The sequence below is a fragment of the Scophthalmus maximus genome, chromosome 5 (assembly GCF_022379125.1).
Source record: "Scophthalmus maximus strain ysfricsl-2021 chromosome 5, ASM2237912v1, whole genome shotgun sequence".
Taxonomy (NCBI): Eukaryota; Metazoa; Chordata; class Actinopteri; order Pleuronectiformes; family Scophthalmidae; genus Scophthalmus; species Scophthalmus maximus.
Genome location: NC_061519.1, coordinates 7,030,137 through 7,042,612, shown reverse-complemented (window position 1 = coordinate 7,042,612; position 12,476 = coordinate 7,030,137). Strand labels below are relative to the sequence as shown.

The window sequence follows — 12,476 nt, the reverse complement described above, 5'->3', positions numbered from 1 at the left end:
TATGTGGAAGTCAGATAATGTTGCTGGCTGGTCAGCAGTCATTTGAATTGGCTTTAAACACAGTTGACTTCATATGTCGCAAACAGGCCCATACATCACGTGAGGTAAACACTGATATAGGATGGAAACTGCTTCTTTACTACTTGAAAGGAACCTTTCGGAAATAGTGTAAACGTGTAATATCAGTGTAAAAATGGTGATAAACTATTTTCCCAAAGTAGGGCTGCCCTATGAAAGTCAACTCATCAGGAAGAGACAGTCAAGCATTTGTGTTTTATTTTTGTCAGCGTGTATCAAGCCTGTTTTCTACGTAAAATGACTCCTTTTTAGTAGAATCACTTAACTTACTCAAACCAAACTTATCAGAAAAATTTAAACCTGAACAAACATCGGTCGTTTTTGAGAAATATTATGTACTGCAGCCGGCCACCAGGGAACAATCAGGATGGTTTGGCTTCACTTTTGTCTTGTCGCCCACCTTTATAGATAGTCTTTGGTTTATGTGGAACAAAAGGGGGGGGAAAATGTTGAACATTGAACAACCAAATCAGCTTAGACTATCTAATTCGTATCCAGGTACGGCCCTGCTCCATAAAGGAACTGCTCGCCTTCTTTGTCATGTTTCACATTCATTTTAAACCATCATAGTGCATTGTCTCCAGAGAGGGGAAACGAGTGACATTAAATAGCAATCACCAAAATGACCTTGAAATGATTGGCCGTATAACAAAAAAGGAACGTAGTTGCACAGTGGTCACTCTGCCTTCGCTCGCTCAATGAGTTGAATTCTTAAAGAGAGATCGGTCGCTGGTATGCCAATGATTACAAGGATATGTACCTCACCACTCTCTAACATAGTTTCATAATAAACCTCATTTCTCATGAAACATAATTGATTAGAAGGTAATTATAATGTGTGGAAGAGGAGCAAAACGTCTTGGTCCAAATGATCTAGATATCTCTGCAGACAAGTTCCTCAATTCGTTCTCTTTACCAACATGTCGCTTTCAGTTCTCCTTCCTACTCGTGTGGGTTACGCATTAGAGCGGCCTCCGCAGCTGGCATCTCCATCCGGCACGGTAAGGTTACGTTGAATGGTCACGGTTCAACAACAACAAAAAAAACAATGATAACTATCAGTTTTAAACTGGAAATGAAGTGGGGTCTTTTGGGTGAAGTCCTGTGTGAACGTGACACATCCGTCCCTCTGAATGCTCTTGAATGTGCGGCAGAGGGCGACTCACTGGCTGCAAGAGAAGTCCGGTTTCCACAGTCAACGAGAAAATAAATGACTCTACTGTACCGCTCACTTGATTCACAACGTCAGGAAACATTTTCCTCAGGAGCCTATGGTCCCGATCGCTCGTTTCAAGTCTGCCTCAATGTAGCATGATGTTCATTTTGTGAATGGTGGTCCCATTTAGTGTCAAATACAAGACAAAGAACCTTATACGCTGGAGCCTGGATCGACAGAAAGATATCGTCCAATGGGTGCAGGTCACAGTTGTAGGTGGGTGTGGAGTATCCTCTGAACAAACGCACGCAGACGAAGGGCCAGTGACGGAGGGAGGGTCTCGACGCTGATTGGCCGTCGCGTCACGCGGAATTTAAGGCTTCAAAAAACAGCAGATCACAAAACAATGGCCATCAAGTTGGGTTGCCATTTGAGTAGACATGGGGTGGAGGGATTGATGGATCACTCCTACGGCCAGTAGAGGTCACTTAACAATAAAAAACCTAACTATGGATCATTGTGAGGTGTTTGCAGAGACGACCTGGGTTCACTTTTACAGCCAGGACAGTCTCTACCGATGATTTGTTTTGATGATTTCAATTGATGCTCTCAGTTTCACTCCTCGCAGTGTTTTCACTGTCTACGGAGAATTCTGGGTCCTGTGGGTCTCACGTAAAATTCAATTCAATTCAATTCAATTCTATTTGTAGAGCGCCAAATCACAACGTGCATTCTCTCAAGGCACTTCACATAGCGAGGTCAATATTACAATATTACAGGGGAAACTCAACGTATCCCGCAATGAGCAAAGCACTGGGCGACTGTGGATGAGAAAAAAACTCCCCTTTGACAGAAGGAAATCTCTGGCGGAACCGGACTCAGTTGTGGGCGGGCGAGGAGAAAAAGGGGGCAGAGAGGAGAGGTGGGCAGAAAGAGGGGGAGAGGGGAGAGAGAGAGAGAGAACAGCTGAACAGTCACCGTTTTAATCTCTGCTAGACTGATACTTACAATTACCGAAATGATACTGACACTTATCGATGCAATGATGTTATAAATAATAAGAATAATAAAAGTAATATTGATAATAATAATGACAGGTTTGGATCCTGCAGCTGATGATATGCCTCCACTCCCCCAAAACAAAACAAAAAACCCGGCGGGGGACCATCCTAGTAGTCAGTTCAATTTGGAAGTTCCTGGATGAATCTTGTACGCCGTTTACACATAGCATTAAAATGAGTTCTGGGTGATTAGATCTAAATCAGATCTCAATGGGGAGTGGACACAAATTCAGTACACGTACCTGGTGCAAATTGAACCAGGTTCGAATCACGTCTCGGTACAATCTCGATACCAGACACATGTGTATATATATCCTGAGCAAATGATCTACTTTCCTTAGAATATATTAACAGCTGTCCTTCCTGGAAGCTGACAGCTGTGAAAAGAGGTGTTAAACAACAGCTCATTTCCTTTCACACTTTAACTCTTTCGCTCTCTTGCACAACTACCCATAAAGGCAGTAAACCACCATTTATGAGAGACCAAAGAAAACGATCTCACCTCATCAAAGTTTTTGGTTGAACAAAAAAAATAACGTTAAATTGGTAGACAATTTCCATATGAAAGATAAATAAAGAGTACAGTACAGTTCACTTAAGTGGCTTAAAATACACCTGCGGGTGCTTTCGTATATATGTACAATCACTACAGTAAACCTGCTTTTTGAAAACTAGATATTCACAGGATTATATGTATATTCCTGTTATAAAAACACTGACCACAAACATGCGGTCTCGAAAGACAAGATTTGCTTCTACATCTGCACAGGAAGCAGGAAATGGTGCTTAGTTAAGACAATGAGATCACAGAGTTGTGATTCATCCTGCTGGTCCAGCATGCACATTCGCTTTAACCTTAAGACTAAGCCCTTAAACCGCAGAAAGCAATCTGGCCTCATCCAGAGAGCTCGTTGATCAACGTCAGACTTGGTGTATTTCCCAAGACCCCAGAAAGTGCAGCGTCGACTCTTTGTGTGGTGGATGAGCAGTTCTCGAGACGCCGACACCATTCACCTCCATTCATTCAGATCGAGGAGTGTTTGGATAATTTAACGTTGTGAATTAGGGCCTTTTTTTTCTCTTTTTCTTTTCTTTTACATTGTTGCCGATTTCCCAGGATGAAAAGCAAAAACCTGGCATATTCAGGCGACTGATATCTACGAGTGTGTGCTATTTGGTGCAGATCCAGATAAAAATCGGGATCTAGTGGATTTGAACGTGATTTCATAAGGGGAGTATTGGGCCTTGCTAGAGGTATGTGCCCTACTAGGAGCCTGAGCACAGTGTACAACAGCGGCATCACAGAATGGTGCTTTGCTAGTTTATTATTTTTTGGGTAACAATGCCATGCACTGACGGGTACAGCTATGGGCTACATACGCAATAAGTAGTTACTTTAAAAAATATATATATATACACAAAAATGAGTGCAACAACATGCCTATGTCACATTATTTATTCAAAACCAAACATCCAGTCCACAATCCAGAGCAGTCTGTTGGAAGCCCGGTGACACTCACTGAGCCAACCGCTGTCTATTTCAAATGACAGGGAGTTATACTGTTCCAAATGACAGTATAACTCCCTGTCATTTGGGCTTACCAGACCCCTACTCAGCACCTGCTGGAGCAGATCATCTTCCACACCAACCCCGTCTCAATAGTACGTGGATTTTGGAATTACCAGTGACCTGTGTCTATCCCCTTTACGTGCTCCGGTGCCTGGGATTGAGCCTTAGCTGCTGGGTAAGGACTCAGCAGGGTGAAGACCTGTCCTTCCTTCAGCTTGAGCACAGCATGCCGCAGACTCCACCTGCAGGGGCGCGATAATCAGAGGTCAGGAGCGGTGTAGTGTCATCTGTCCCAACCCCGAAATGTGTTAGATATGCAGGTGTACCTGGGAATGTGTGAAATTCCGTCACCAGTGACTCAGCTCACCACCTTTGTTCCCATTGAACATAAAAACACGCTCGAAACTTCCTACAATTCATTACTTATTTATATAAAAAAAAAATGGTGCGGTACAAAGCTGACCCAATTTGCATAGAACCCGTAATGTCCCGTCCAAGTGTCTCTGTAATGACCTCCGCCAAGGAGCTTAGTGTGTTCATCTGTGTTTGTTTGTCTGTCTATTAGTTACCAGGGTAACACAAAAACTGCCGAACCAGTTCCCATCTCATTTTGTGTAGGGGCAGTGCACGAGGAGCACATTCAATTTTTGGGGCAGATGCAGGATTTTTATCTTTCACTTTCTTTAACACGCCGAGATATTTGGCGCTGACCTTGGTGGAGGTATGCGCTCTCCAAACACCCTTCTGGTTTCACAATTGATGTGGTACAGTAGCGTTTGCCCCGAGATTTTTTTAGTACCTCTGCCAAGGATGTCATGTTTTCCCCCATGTCCATTTGTTTATGTATTTGTTGTAAGTAGGATTTGCATGAAACTTTGTGTCCTGTAAAAAACGAAGTCATTACATTTTGGTGCAGATCCAGGCAAAGGGGTGGAGCCAGGATTTTTTTTTTAAGCCCTATCTTTAACTTTGTGATATATAGGGTGTTTTCGACTTTTTTTTCCGCGAGTTTACCAGGGAATAATTCATAAACCTTGATAAAAAAACAAAAAACAGCCATATTTAGGGGACTGATATCTATGAGTGTGTGCAATTTTGTGTGGATCCACTTTTCCAAGTGATTAAGAATTTATACAATCAGCATTTATACAGTATGTCCCTGTACCTTTCTATGAAATTATTATGAATGCTGCCATCATCATTTCCAGTGAACACAGAACACAACAGTGTACTAACCTGTTCTTATATGGGTCTTTAACTGCAGACGTATACAGATAACCATTGGTTTTGGACCCAGCCACGGGGATCTTCACCTACAACGCAGAATAAATTCAAGATCAAGATCAGTGTCACACGAGACCTCGTGGAGAACCTGGCCCACAGCTGTGCAGGAGCTTTCTAGCTCTTATAAACGTAGATGAAAAGAAAAGGTACGTCCCTTCGCTTCGACTTCTGACACACAAGTTACGGTGTCAAAAGATTCTGTTAAATTTACACAGTGGATGAGCTGACGTGAGGGAAACCTCTCGCCGTGTCGGGTACTGCGAGCGGAAGACTGTCCGCCGGAACCTGCGGTATTGTCTGCTAACTGTGCGAAAAGGAACCTGGAACTAGTAAAGGTATAATGAATGCATTTGAATGCCACGACAGTAGTGACACTAATGCACAAACTAACACACATTCCTGGTGGACCTAGCTCAGGAGCTCATCCTGCCACTTGGGGAGGTGTTACTCGGTCCAAATATCCCGACTTGTGTCTCCATGCAGTACCCATCCAACTTGAAGGTTCAGGAGAGTTACAAGCGACACACAGGTGGGCATGGCTTACTGGGTTAAAGCTCCTACTGAAACACAGTACCTGTGCCGTGTCCTGATGGAGGCGGTTGTATTTGTCAATCAGATTCAAGCTGTAGACTTTTAAAGGTGGGCCACCGAGGCTTTCCACAGCAGCGGTACACGCTTCCAACTTCTGCAGAGCCCGTCTTTTGCAGCCTGACTCGGTGTATTCCTCTAATTGAGCAGCACGCATGATGACAAAAAAAAAAGGGGATAAATATATCGAATAAATAATAACAGTCAGTTAAAAGTTACGAAAAGTTTAAAAAAAATAGCATTCTTTTCATTCTAAGAGTATGAAACCGGTTGAATTGTCAGTTGAGAAGTTAGGTGGTGTGTCGGTGGGGAAAGCGGCTGCAACATCAGCTGACGTACAAGGTTCACAAATGCAGGCTCCAACATTAAATTGGATGGGACATCCAAATGGCCGGCTGACGCCTCACACCAAGTGTCTCAGCAGCGTGGCCCGGAAATGTCCCTTGACATGCAACAGCCTCGAGACAACCAACTAATACTTATTTTTGATTCCATCAGAGAAAAAGAAGTGCTGTCATGCATCTAATGTGGAGCTGCAATAGTTCATCGATTAGGAAAGGACTACTGATTTAATTGTCAACTATTTGGATTATCGATTAAAGCGTCTTAAATGTGAAAGTGTTCTGGTTTCTTTGTGACAGTGAACTCAATATCTCTGGTGTGTGGACGAAACTGTACACCCGCTTTGAGCAACACGGTCGACATTGTATGGACCAAACAACGAATCAATTAATCGGGAAAATAATCGACAGATTGATCGATAATGAAAATACGCGCAGCCCCTGTCTAGCGTACCGGGGGCCTGTGTGTGCATGACCAGCCGCAGCCACTGTTAAGGGGCCTCATTCAAAACAAGCTGTCTACAGCAGTCTGCTAATCCTTCTGCTTATTGGCGGCCACAGCCGGCCTAGGAGAGCTGCCGCCCACATGATTTACTGGCCGATCGAACCTCCTCTAGACACTCACTCTGCAGCACGTAGTACAGAGCGCCGAACTCTGCACCGTACACCAAAGTGACGACCACGGCAAACTTCTTCAGGTGACGGTTGGTAATCCTCATCTTGGCTCCCTCACCTGTGAGGGGGAAATACACGGAGCACGGTTAAAAGAAAAAAGACACCTCAGCCGCAGCTTCGGACTGTGAAGTCAGCTGGACGAGCACTGTAAAGAAAAATGAATTTTGATATTGTGAGGCGTGCCCCCCCCCCCCCCCCCCGGGCTGTTGTAGAGTTTACGAGGATTTGGGGAACTCAACAGGGGAGGTGTGAGGCAAGGATTCTATATGAAGTTTATACTGTACATGTGTTTTTAAAACAACTGGGAGTTAGCTATTATAGTTGCCCCACTGGTTGATCACGCACCCACACAGCTACTGTATGTGGAGGCAATTACAAACATTTAAACGCTTTATGCGTTCAATTTACTGTGTATGAAAAAATCAATATCTGTTAATATTGAGAATTAGTACACACGAATCCACTAGATGGACTTATGGTGAAAGATGAAACACAATACACACACACACACACACAGAGGTAGACACGAGGTGGGCAGAACCAAACAACAACTCAGAAAAGCAAAGAAAAATATATCTACCGGACAAACCAAAGTTCTTGTATGGAATTCAATATTGTGATGAGTGATGGGTGGGGATGTGGGATTTTCCAATTCAGTAAAATGAACCCATATGCAAGTCCTATTAGAAATGCTGTCAGCATACATTTGTGGCTTTTCTCACGTCACACAAAAAAATCAAGTCAAACAATCAGGGGCCCTGGTTTTTATTGTCTGTAAAATATCTGCCGGCGCTTTTGAGAGAAAGCTCCGGTCACATCTTAGCAGGTTCAATTCCAGGAAAAATGCAGTCGACGAAATGAGGTGGTCATCTGTTGTATTGCAACTCAAACTTTTTCCATTCACGACCCAGCCGATTCGAGCAGGGAGACCAGCGTTGAATCTGTGTGTCGCGGTTTCGCGTGGCAACATATTTCTTTCTCTCCTCTTTCACTTTTGTTATATCATCATTCCTGTGAGCTGTATCACTGCACAAAATGTCTTGGTCTTGTCTTTCTCTTAAAATTCTCATTAGGTATTTTTTCCAGCTGAGCTCAAGCAAAAGAGAGATAGTTGTCCCTGGATCACGGCATGTGACACAACTTATTCTGCCATCTGCTGGTTCCCTGGTGGAATATACGGAGCCCGCAACAGCCCTTTTACCTTCCTCAACCAAAAATCTATTGAGCGACTCCAAACTGTACAAAACTCAGCTGCCACGCTTTCAACGAGAGAACCACCAGAGAGGTGACAACACACCACTCCTGTTTCAGCCTCTCGACATTGGCTCCCAGTATGTTTTAGAATTGATTTTATGATTTCACTGATTACTTTTAAGGCACTTCATGGTTTTCCTCCATCTTAAGTATCTGACCTGTCACTACCCACCCTCTGTATTTACATAATTACATTCTCATGTTTTGCTTTTCTAAGTATTTTCTTTTGACTAAGAATGGACGAACAGTGTAACTGGGAGGGAGTGAAAAGTCCTGGACAAAGAACAATAAACCTAGTGCTGGGAGAGAAAAAAAGAAGCAATTCTCCTGGATCCTAAATACATTTTCGGAACTGCAGTGCATCCATTGACTCATATCATAATGTCAGACTGTCACTGCCGGTCACTTTTGCAGGAGACAATTATTATCTTGTGTGTGTGTGTGTTATTTCCAAAGAAAATAGAGAAAATGTGTGTTTCCTTGTCACTCTAAAGCAGGAAACCCTACAACCAGAATGCACTGCGTGCACAGAGTCTGTCAGGAAGCTTCCACTCCAGCTCTTCTATGGACACCACCTCAAAAACACTTAACGGACAACAATACCAATCCCTAATATGACACTACAGAAATTCTTCTGAATCTAATAGCCACTGTCCACGAGGCTTTCGCTGGCGATGGTGTGTTTACAGACCGATTGTAGCGGACAAGTTGCGTCTGAACACAATTCTTTTTTTCTTTCCACCGAGGCATGTTTTTTCACACATCATGAAGTCCGGTCAAATCATACCAGTGTGTAAAGGTTATTACGCACCAACTTACGGAGAGCTTCGCACAGGCCTGTGTAACAGTGCCAAAAATAATAATAAGAATAATAATAATAATAATAAAAATTCCTCGATTACAATAGGTCCTGGCCTGTCAATGCTTGTCAGTGGCTCGGGCCTGTGTAACAGTGCCAATAATAATAATAATAATAATAATAATAATAATAAATGCCTACCCAATTTCGTTCATCGTAATGTAAATGTAAAGCAAGGGGGATGTGGTAAGGGGCTTTATTGAATTATTCAATCAAGCCAATGCCCGAGACCCCTACAATATGAAATTTATCACATTTTTCACCGGTTCTGATGCGTTTGCAACTTACAATAGGTCCTCGCTCGGACTTTGTCCGTGGAGCTCGGGCCCTTATAATGCATTTTAATCGTGGGCACCTTCCAAAGCCCTCAATAACACCTTACATGACATGGTTAAGACACACAAAGAAAGCAGTCACAAGTAAACACAATGACCAGGAATAATACCAGAGACACTTTTTTTCCGGTTCAGGCACAGAGTCAGTCCAGGACATGTCCCATGATGCTTCGCGGGACAGATGTTGTGTTGAGGTGCACAGAGGGGGGATCTCACAGCAGAGACGGAGATGTCCAATCAGGGAACTGATAAAGATTCACTTTTTAAACGTATTACAGACACTTGGCACGTGGGACGTTCTGAAACGCTTAACGTGAAAACGTCTAACGTCACGTAATGTGCCCAAGCAGCGATCGATAATCACCAACACTCCGTCATCGTCATAAACACTCACACCTGTCAAAAAAAAAATCGAGAGATAAGATCACGTCCGTAATTATGGGATTTCGGTTTTGTTTTTTTGTTTTGTTTTGAAGTGTTTCTGACGAAGCATGTCTGGGAGATTTGGTGAGTATCGATCGCTGCTTTGGTCACAGTAGGAGACGCCGCGCATTTTCCCGAGGTAAACACTGGACGGTGATCATAACTAGCGCGCACACACACACACACACACACAGACACAGACAGACGTGGCATTAGCAGCTGAGCCACACGTGGGGAGGACTGGCAGGAACACGGTGCCCTCGCAGCAGTGCCTCTGTTTGTTTTTGTTCCAGTCAACTCACGAGAATCTCCTTCACCTTCGCTGATGGACGCCGCCACAGATGACGCTCTCACCCGCCTACAGTTCACATCCGCAAACGTCACACGGAGAGCGCCAAATGGGTTCGCTCCGTTCACACTGTGGCGCGTGCCTTGTCACATTCGGCCAGGCGGTGTCTGTATTCTTCTTCTTCTTCTTCTTCTTCTTCTTCTTCTTCTTCTTCTTCTTCTTCTTCTTCTTCTTCTTCTTCTTCTTCTTCATGGTTTATTGGCGGTTGGCAAACCAACTTAAAGGCGCATTGCCGCCACCAAGTGGACTGGAGTGTGAACGAGAGCTAAATGCAGGAAAAAACACAACTAGATTATTTTTGATTCAATTTCTCTTAGAAACGTGATAATATTAGGATGTGTCTGTTATATGCTGTTTGGCCTAAAAAGCCCTGACAGTGAAAAGCTGTGGTGGTTTAACATGACAAAGTGTCTGAAAAAGGTGGTGTCTCCGTGTATTGCGTTCCTTGCAACTTATTAGTATGTGTTCAACAGTTTCTGGCAGTTCACAGTATGTGCATTTTCCAGTTGTATGCTTGCCTATTTTGTGTTATGGATAATTGAGACCCGTATGACCAATTCTGAGACGAGTAATGATGTATTCTTCCCCTACGTTTAAAACCCATCTTCCTCCCATCACCGACATGTCTTTGTATATTATAAAGATGCCTTCCTGTTTCAACTAATGTCCCAATGCTCCTGCCATGTTGTTTGTGCATATGGCCTGATAAATGTTTTGACTTCAGCTTTGCTTAGTGGAAGCTGTAGGTTTACATTTGTAAGTGCTTGTTTGGCCAGAACATCCACCTTCTCATTTCCCTCCACACCAACATGGGCAGGAACCCAAATGAAACTTGTAAATAAATGCCCTTATTTTGCAAATTTATACATATTTAGAACATATTTAGAAATATTGAATTGATAATATCAGTTCTAAATGATGATCTGCTTGATCTAATACTGGATAGTGCTGAGAAACTGTCAGATGCAATAATAGTATTTTGTATATAATCCTCCTCTATCCACTGTAATGCCAATAACACTGCAAACAACTATACTGATAATTGGTTTGATACCCTTTTCTTTATCGATACATCACTCACCTGGATATATACTGCTGCACCTGCACACCCTCTATCTGGTTCTTTAGAGCCAGCTTTTACAACATAATTCTGGACTATGTGCCATACTGTAAGATGTTCTGACGTATTCTTCAATTCCTGATGTATGTTGAGGTCTACACGTGGTAAGGGGAATATAACCAGGGAGGAACTGAGGAGATTGAAACAGTAGGGCTATACTGAAGTTGATCTAATCCAATGCTTGCTGCTTTAGCATCACCAATCCATCCAAAACTGATGCTATGTGATTCATTGTTTTCCCAGCAGTCTGTTAAAATGCTCTTTGCAGGATTTGAATAACAATGCGCTTGAAAATAAACCCAGTATGACAGCATTAACTTGACCCTTCTTATTCTTAAAGGCATCTCACCCATTTCCACCTGCATCGCTGATACTGGAGATGGTTTTTAAAAGATCCACCTACAGATTCTCAGGGCCTGAGCTTGTAAGACACCCAGCTTCTTGAGATGTGATTCTGCTGCTGACATGAAAGCTATACAACCATAATCTAAGACAGGTATTGTGATATCTTCGTATCAATGATCAGCACGCAGGCATTTCCACTTCTAGTGACTTTATTCAGTGCTCTGGCAGAACATTATATTATATTATGTGGGGGTCATATGCCATATGCACTCTCTCTGCACCTGTCTGTGCGTAATTCCCTTGGGTACTCCTAGCGCCCTCTACTGGCCTGGGACTGTAATAACATAATTAGTCCCTTCATGACAGGTATCCTGAGTGCCCAATATATATTTTGTAGAGTTGACCTACTCGCTCCCCGCTCCTGAGTACATTGATGATCTTTTTACATTTGTTCCGAACCTTTCCTTTTCATCAAGCCATACACCGAGACATCTGCATGTTTTGACTTGTTCAAGAGGTCGATCATACAGTTTTAACGACGAGGGTGCAATTTGATGCCGTCTTGAAGAACAGATCCCCTTCGTTATTGCCACAGACAGTTTGAGTCCCCGCCTTTTTCGTCCAACCCAGCACGTGAGCCACCGCAGCTCGAACTTTTCTACTCACAGACGATACATTACGGTCTATTGCACCGTCATCCGCATACAGCGACCATGATGAAAAACCGTTTAAAAAAAGAAAAAAGAACAGGAGGGGCCGTTCTTAATCTTATCTCTGAATTGCAGCCTGGACAAGAACTCTGTGGGCGTGGGTCAAACAACCACTGTGCCGTGGCACACTAGTTTGCCGTGAGAGAGACATTCAACTCAACTTAGATTCAGATCCTTGGACTTCACTCATACACAATATACACATGTAAGGTGAAACAATTTGTTAGGTGTTGTTTTTTTGTTCTGTGAAAGTATTTTTTTCTTAAAACCCCACCCAACCCCACCCAATCTCAAACTGTTAGAGAAAGTGATAAAGAAGTTGAATTAG

At 43.1% G+C, this 12,476-nt stretch overlaps 1 protein-coding gene and 1 long non-coding RNA gene across 4 annotated transcripts; one reads left to right on the top strand and one right to left on the bottom strand.

Annotated features, from left to right (window-relative positions):
* Positions 1-3,733: 3,733 nt before the first annotated feature.
* Positions 3,734-10,145, bottom strand: LOC118311466 (cytochrome c oxidase assembly factor 1 homolog). Of its 3 annotated transcripts, none has more exons than XM_035635369.2 (5): positions 9,927-10,145; positions 6,704-6,811; positions 5,724-5,875; positions 5,102-5,178; positions 3,734-4,107 (listed from the first exon to the last, which is right to left on the bottom strand). In XM_035635369.2, exons 2-5 carry the CDS (start codon positions 6,795-6,797, stop codon positions 3,975-3,977), a joined length of 456 nt encoding a protein of 151 aa, XP_035491262.1. In that variant the 5' UTR covers positions 6,798-6,811; positions 9,927-10,145; the 3' UTR covers positions 3,734-3,974. The 3 variants fall into 3 exon arrangements, with proteins under 3 accessions (XP_035491262.1, XP_035491263.1, XP_035491264.1); XM_035635370.2 differs by having other exon boundaries at positions 9,942-10,145; XM_035635371.2 differs by lacking the exon at positions 9,927-10,145 and adding an exon at positions 9,312-9,905.
* LOC118311467 lies at positions 5,011-8,325 on the top strand. Its single transcript, XR_004793992.1, has 2 exons — positions 5,011-5,295; positions 7,827-8,325. It is a non-coding gene; the product is annotated as an uncharacterized LOC118311467 (long non-coding RNA).
* Positions 10,146-12,476: the final 2,331 nt, after the last annotated feature.

Bases quoted from the DNA above. Each gene is read 5' to 3' on its own strand.
- LOC118311466 (XM_035635369.2), bottom strand. From the start codon at position 6,797: ATGAGGATTACCAACCGTCACCTGAAGAAGTTTGCCGTGGTCGTCACT. The intron at 5,179-5,723 runs GTACTGTGTTTC...TCTGCGTTGTAG, and splicing joins TCCATCAGGACACGGCACAG to GTGAAGATCCCCGTGGCTGG. The intron at 4,108-5,101 runs GTTAGTACACTG...GCGCCCCTGCAG, and splicing joins AAAGACCCATATAAGAACAG to GTGGAGTCTGCGGCATGCTG.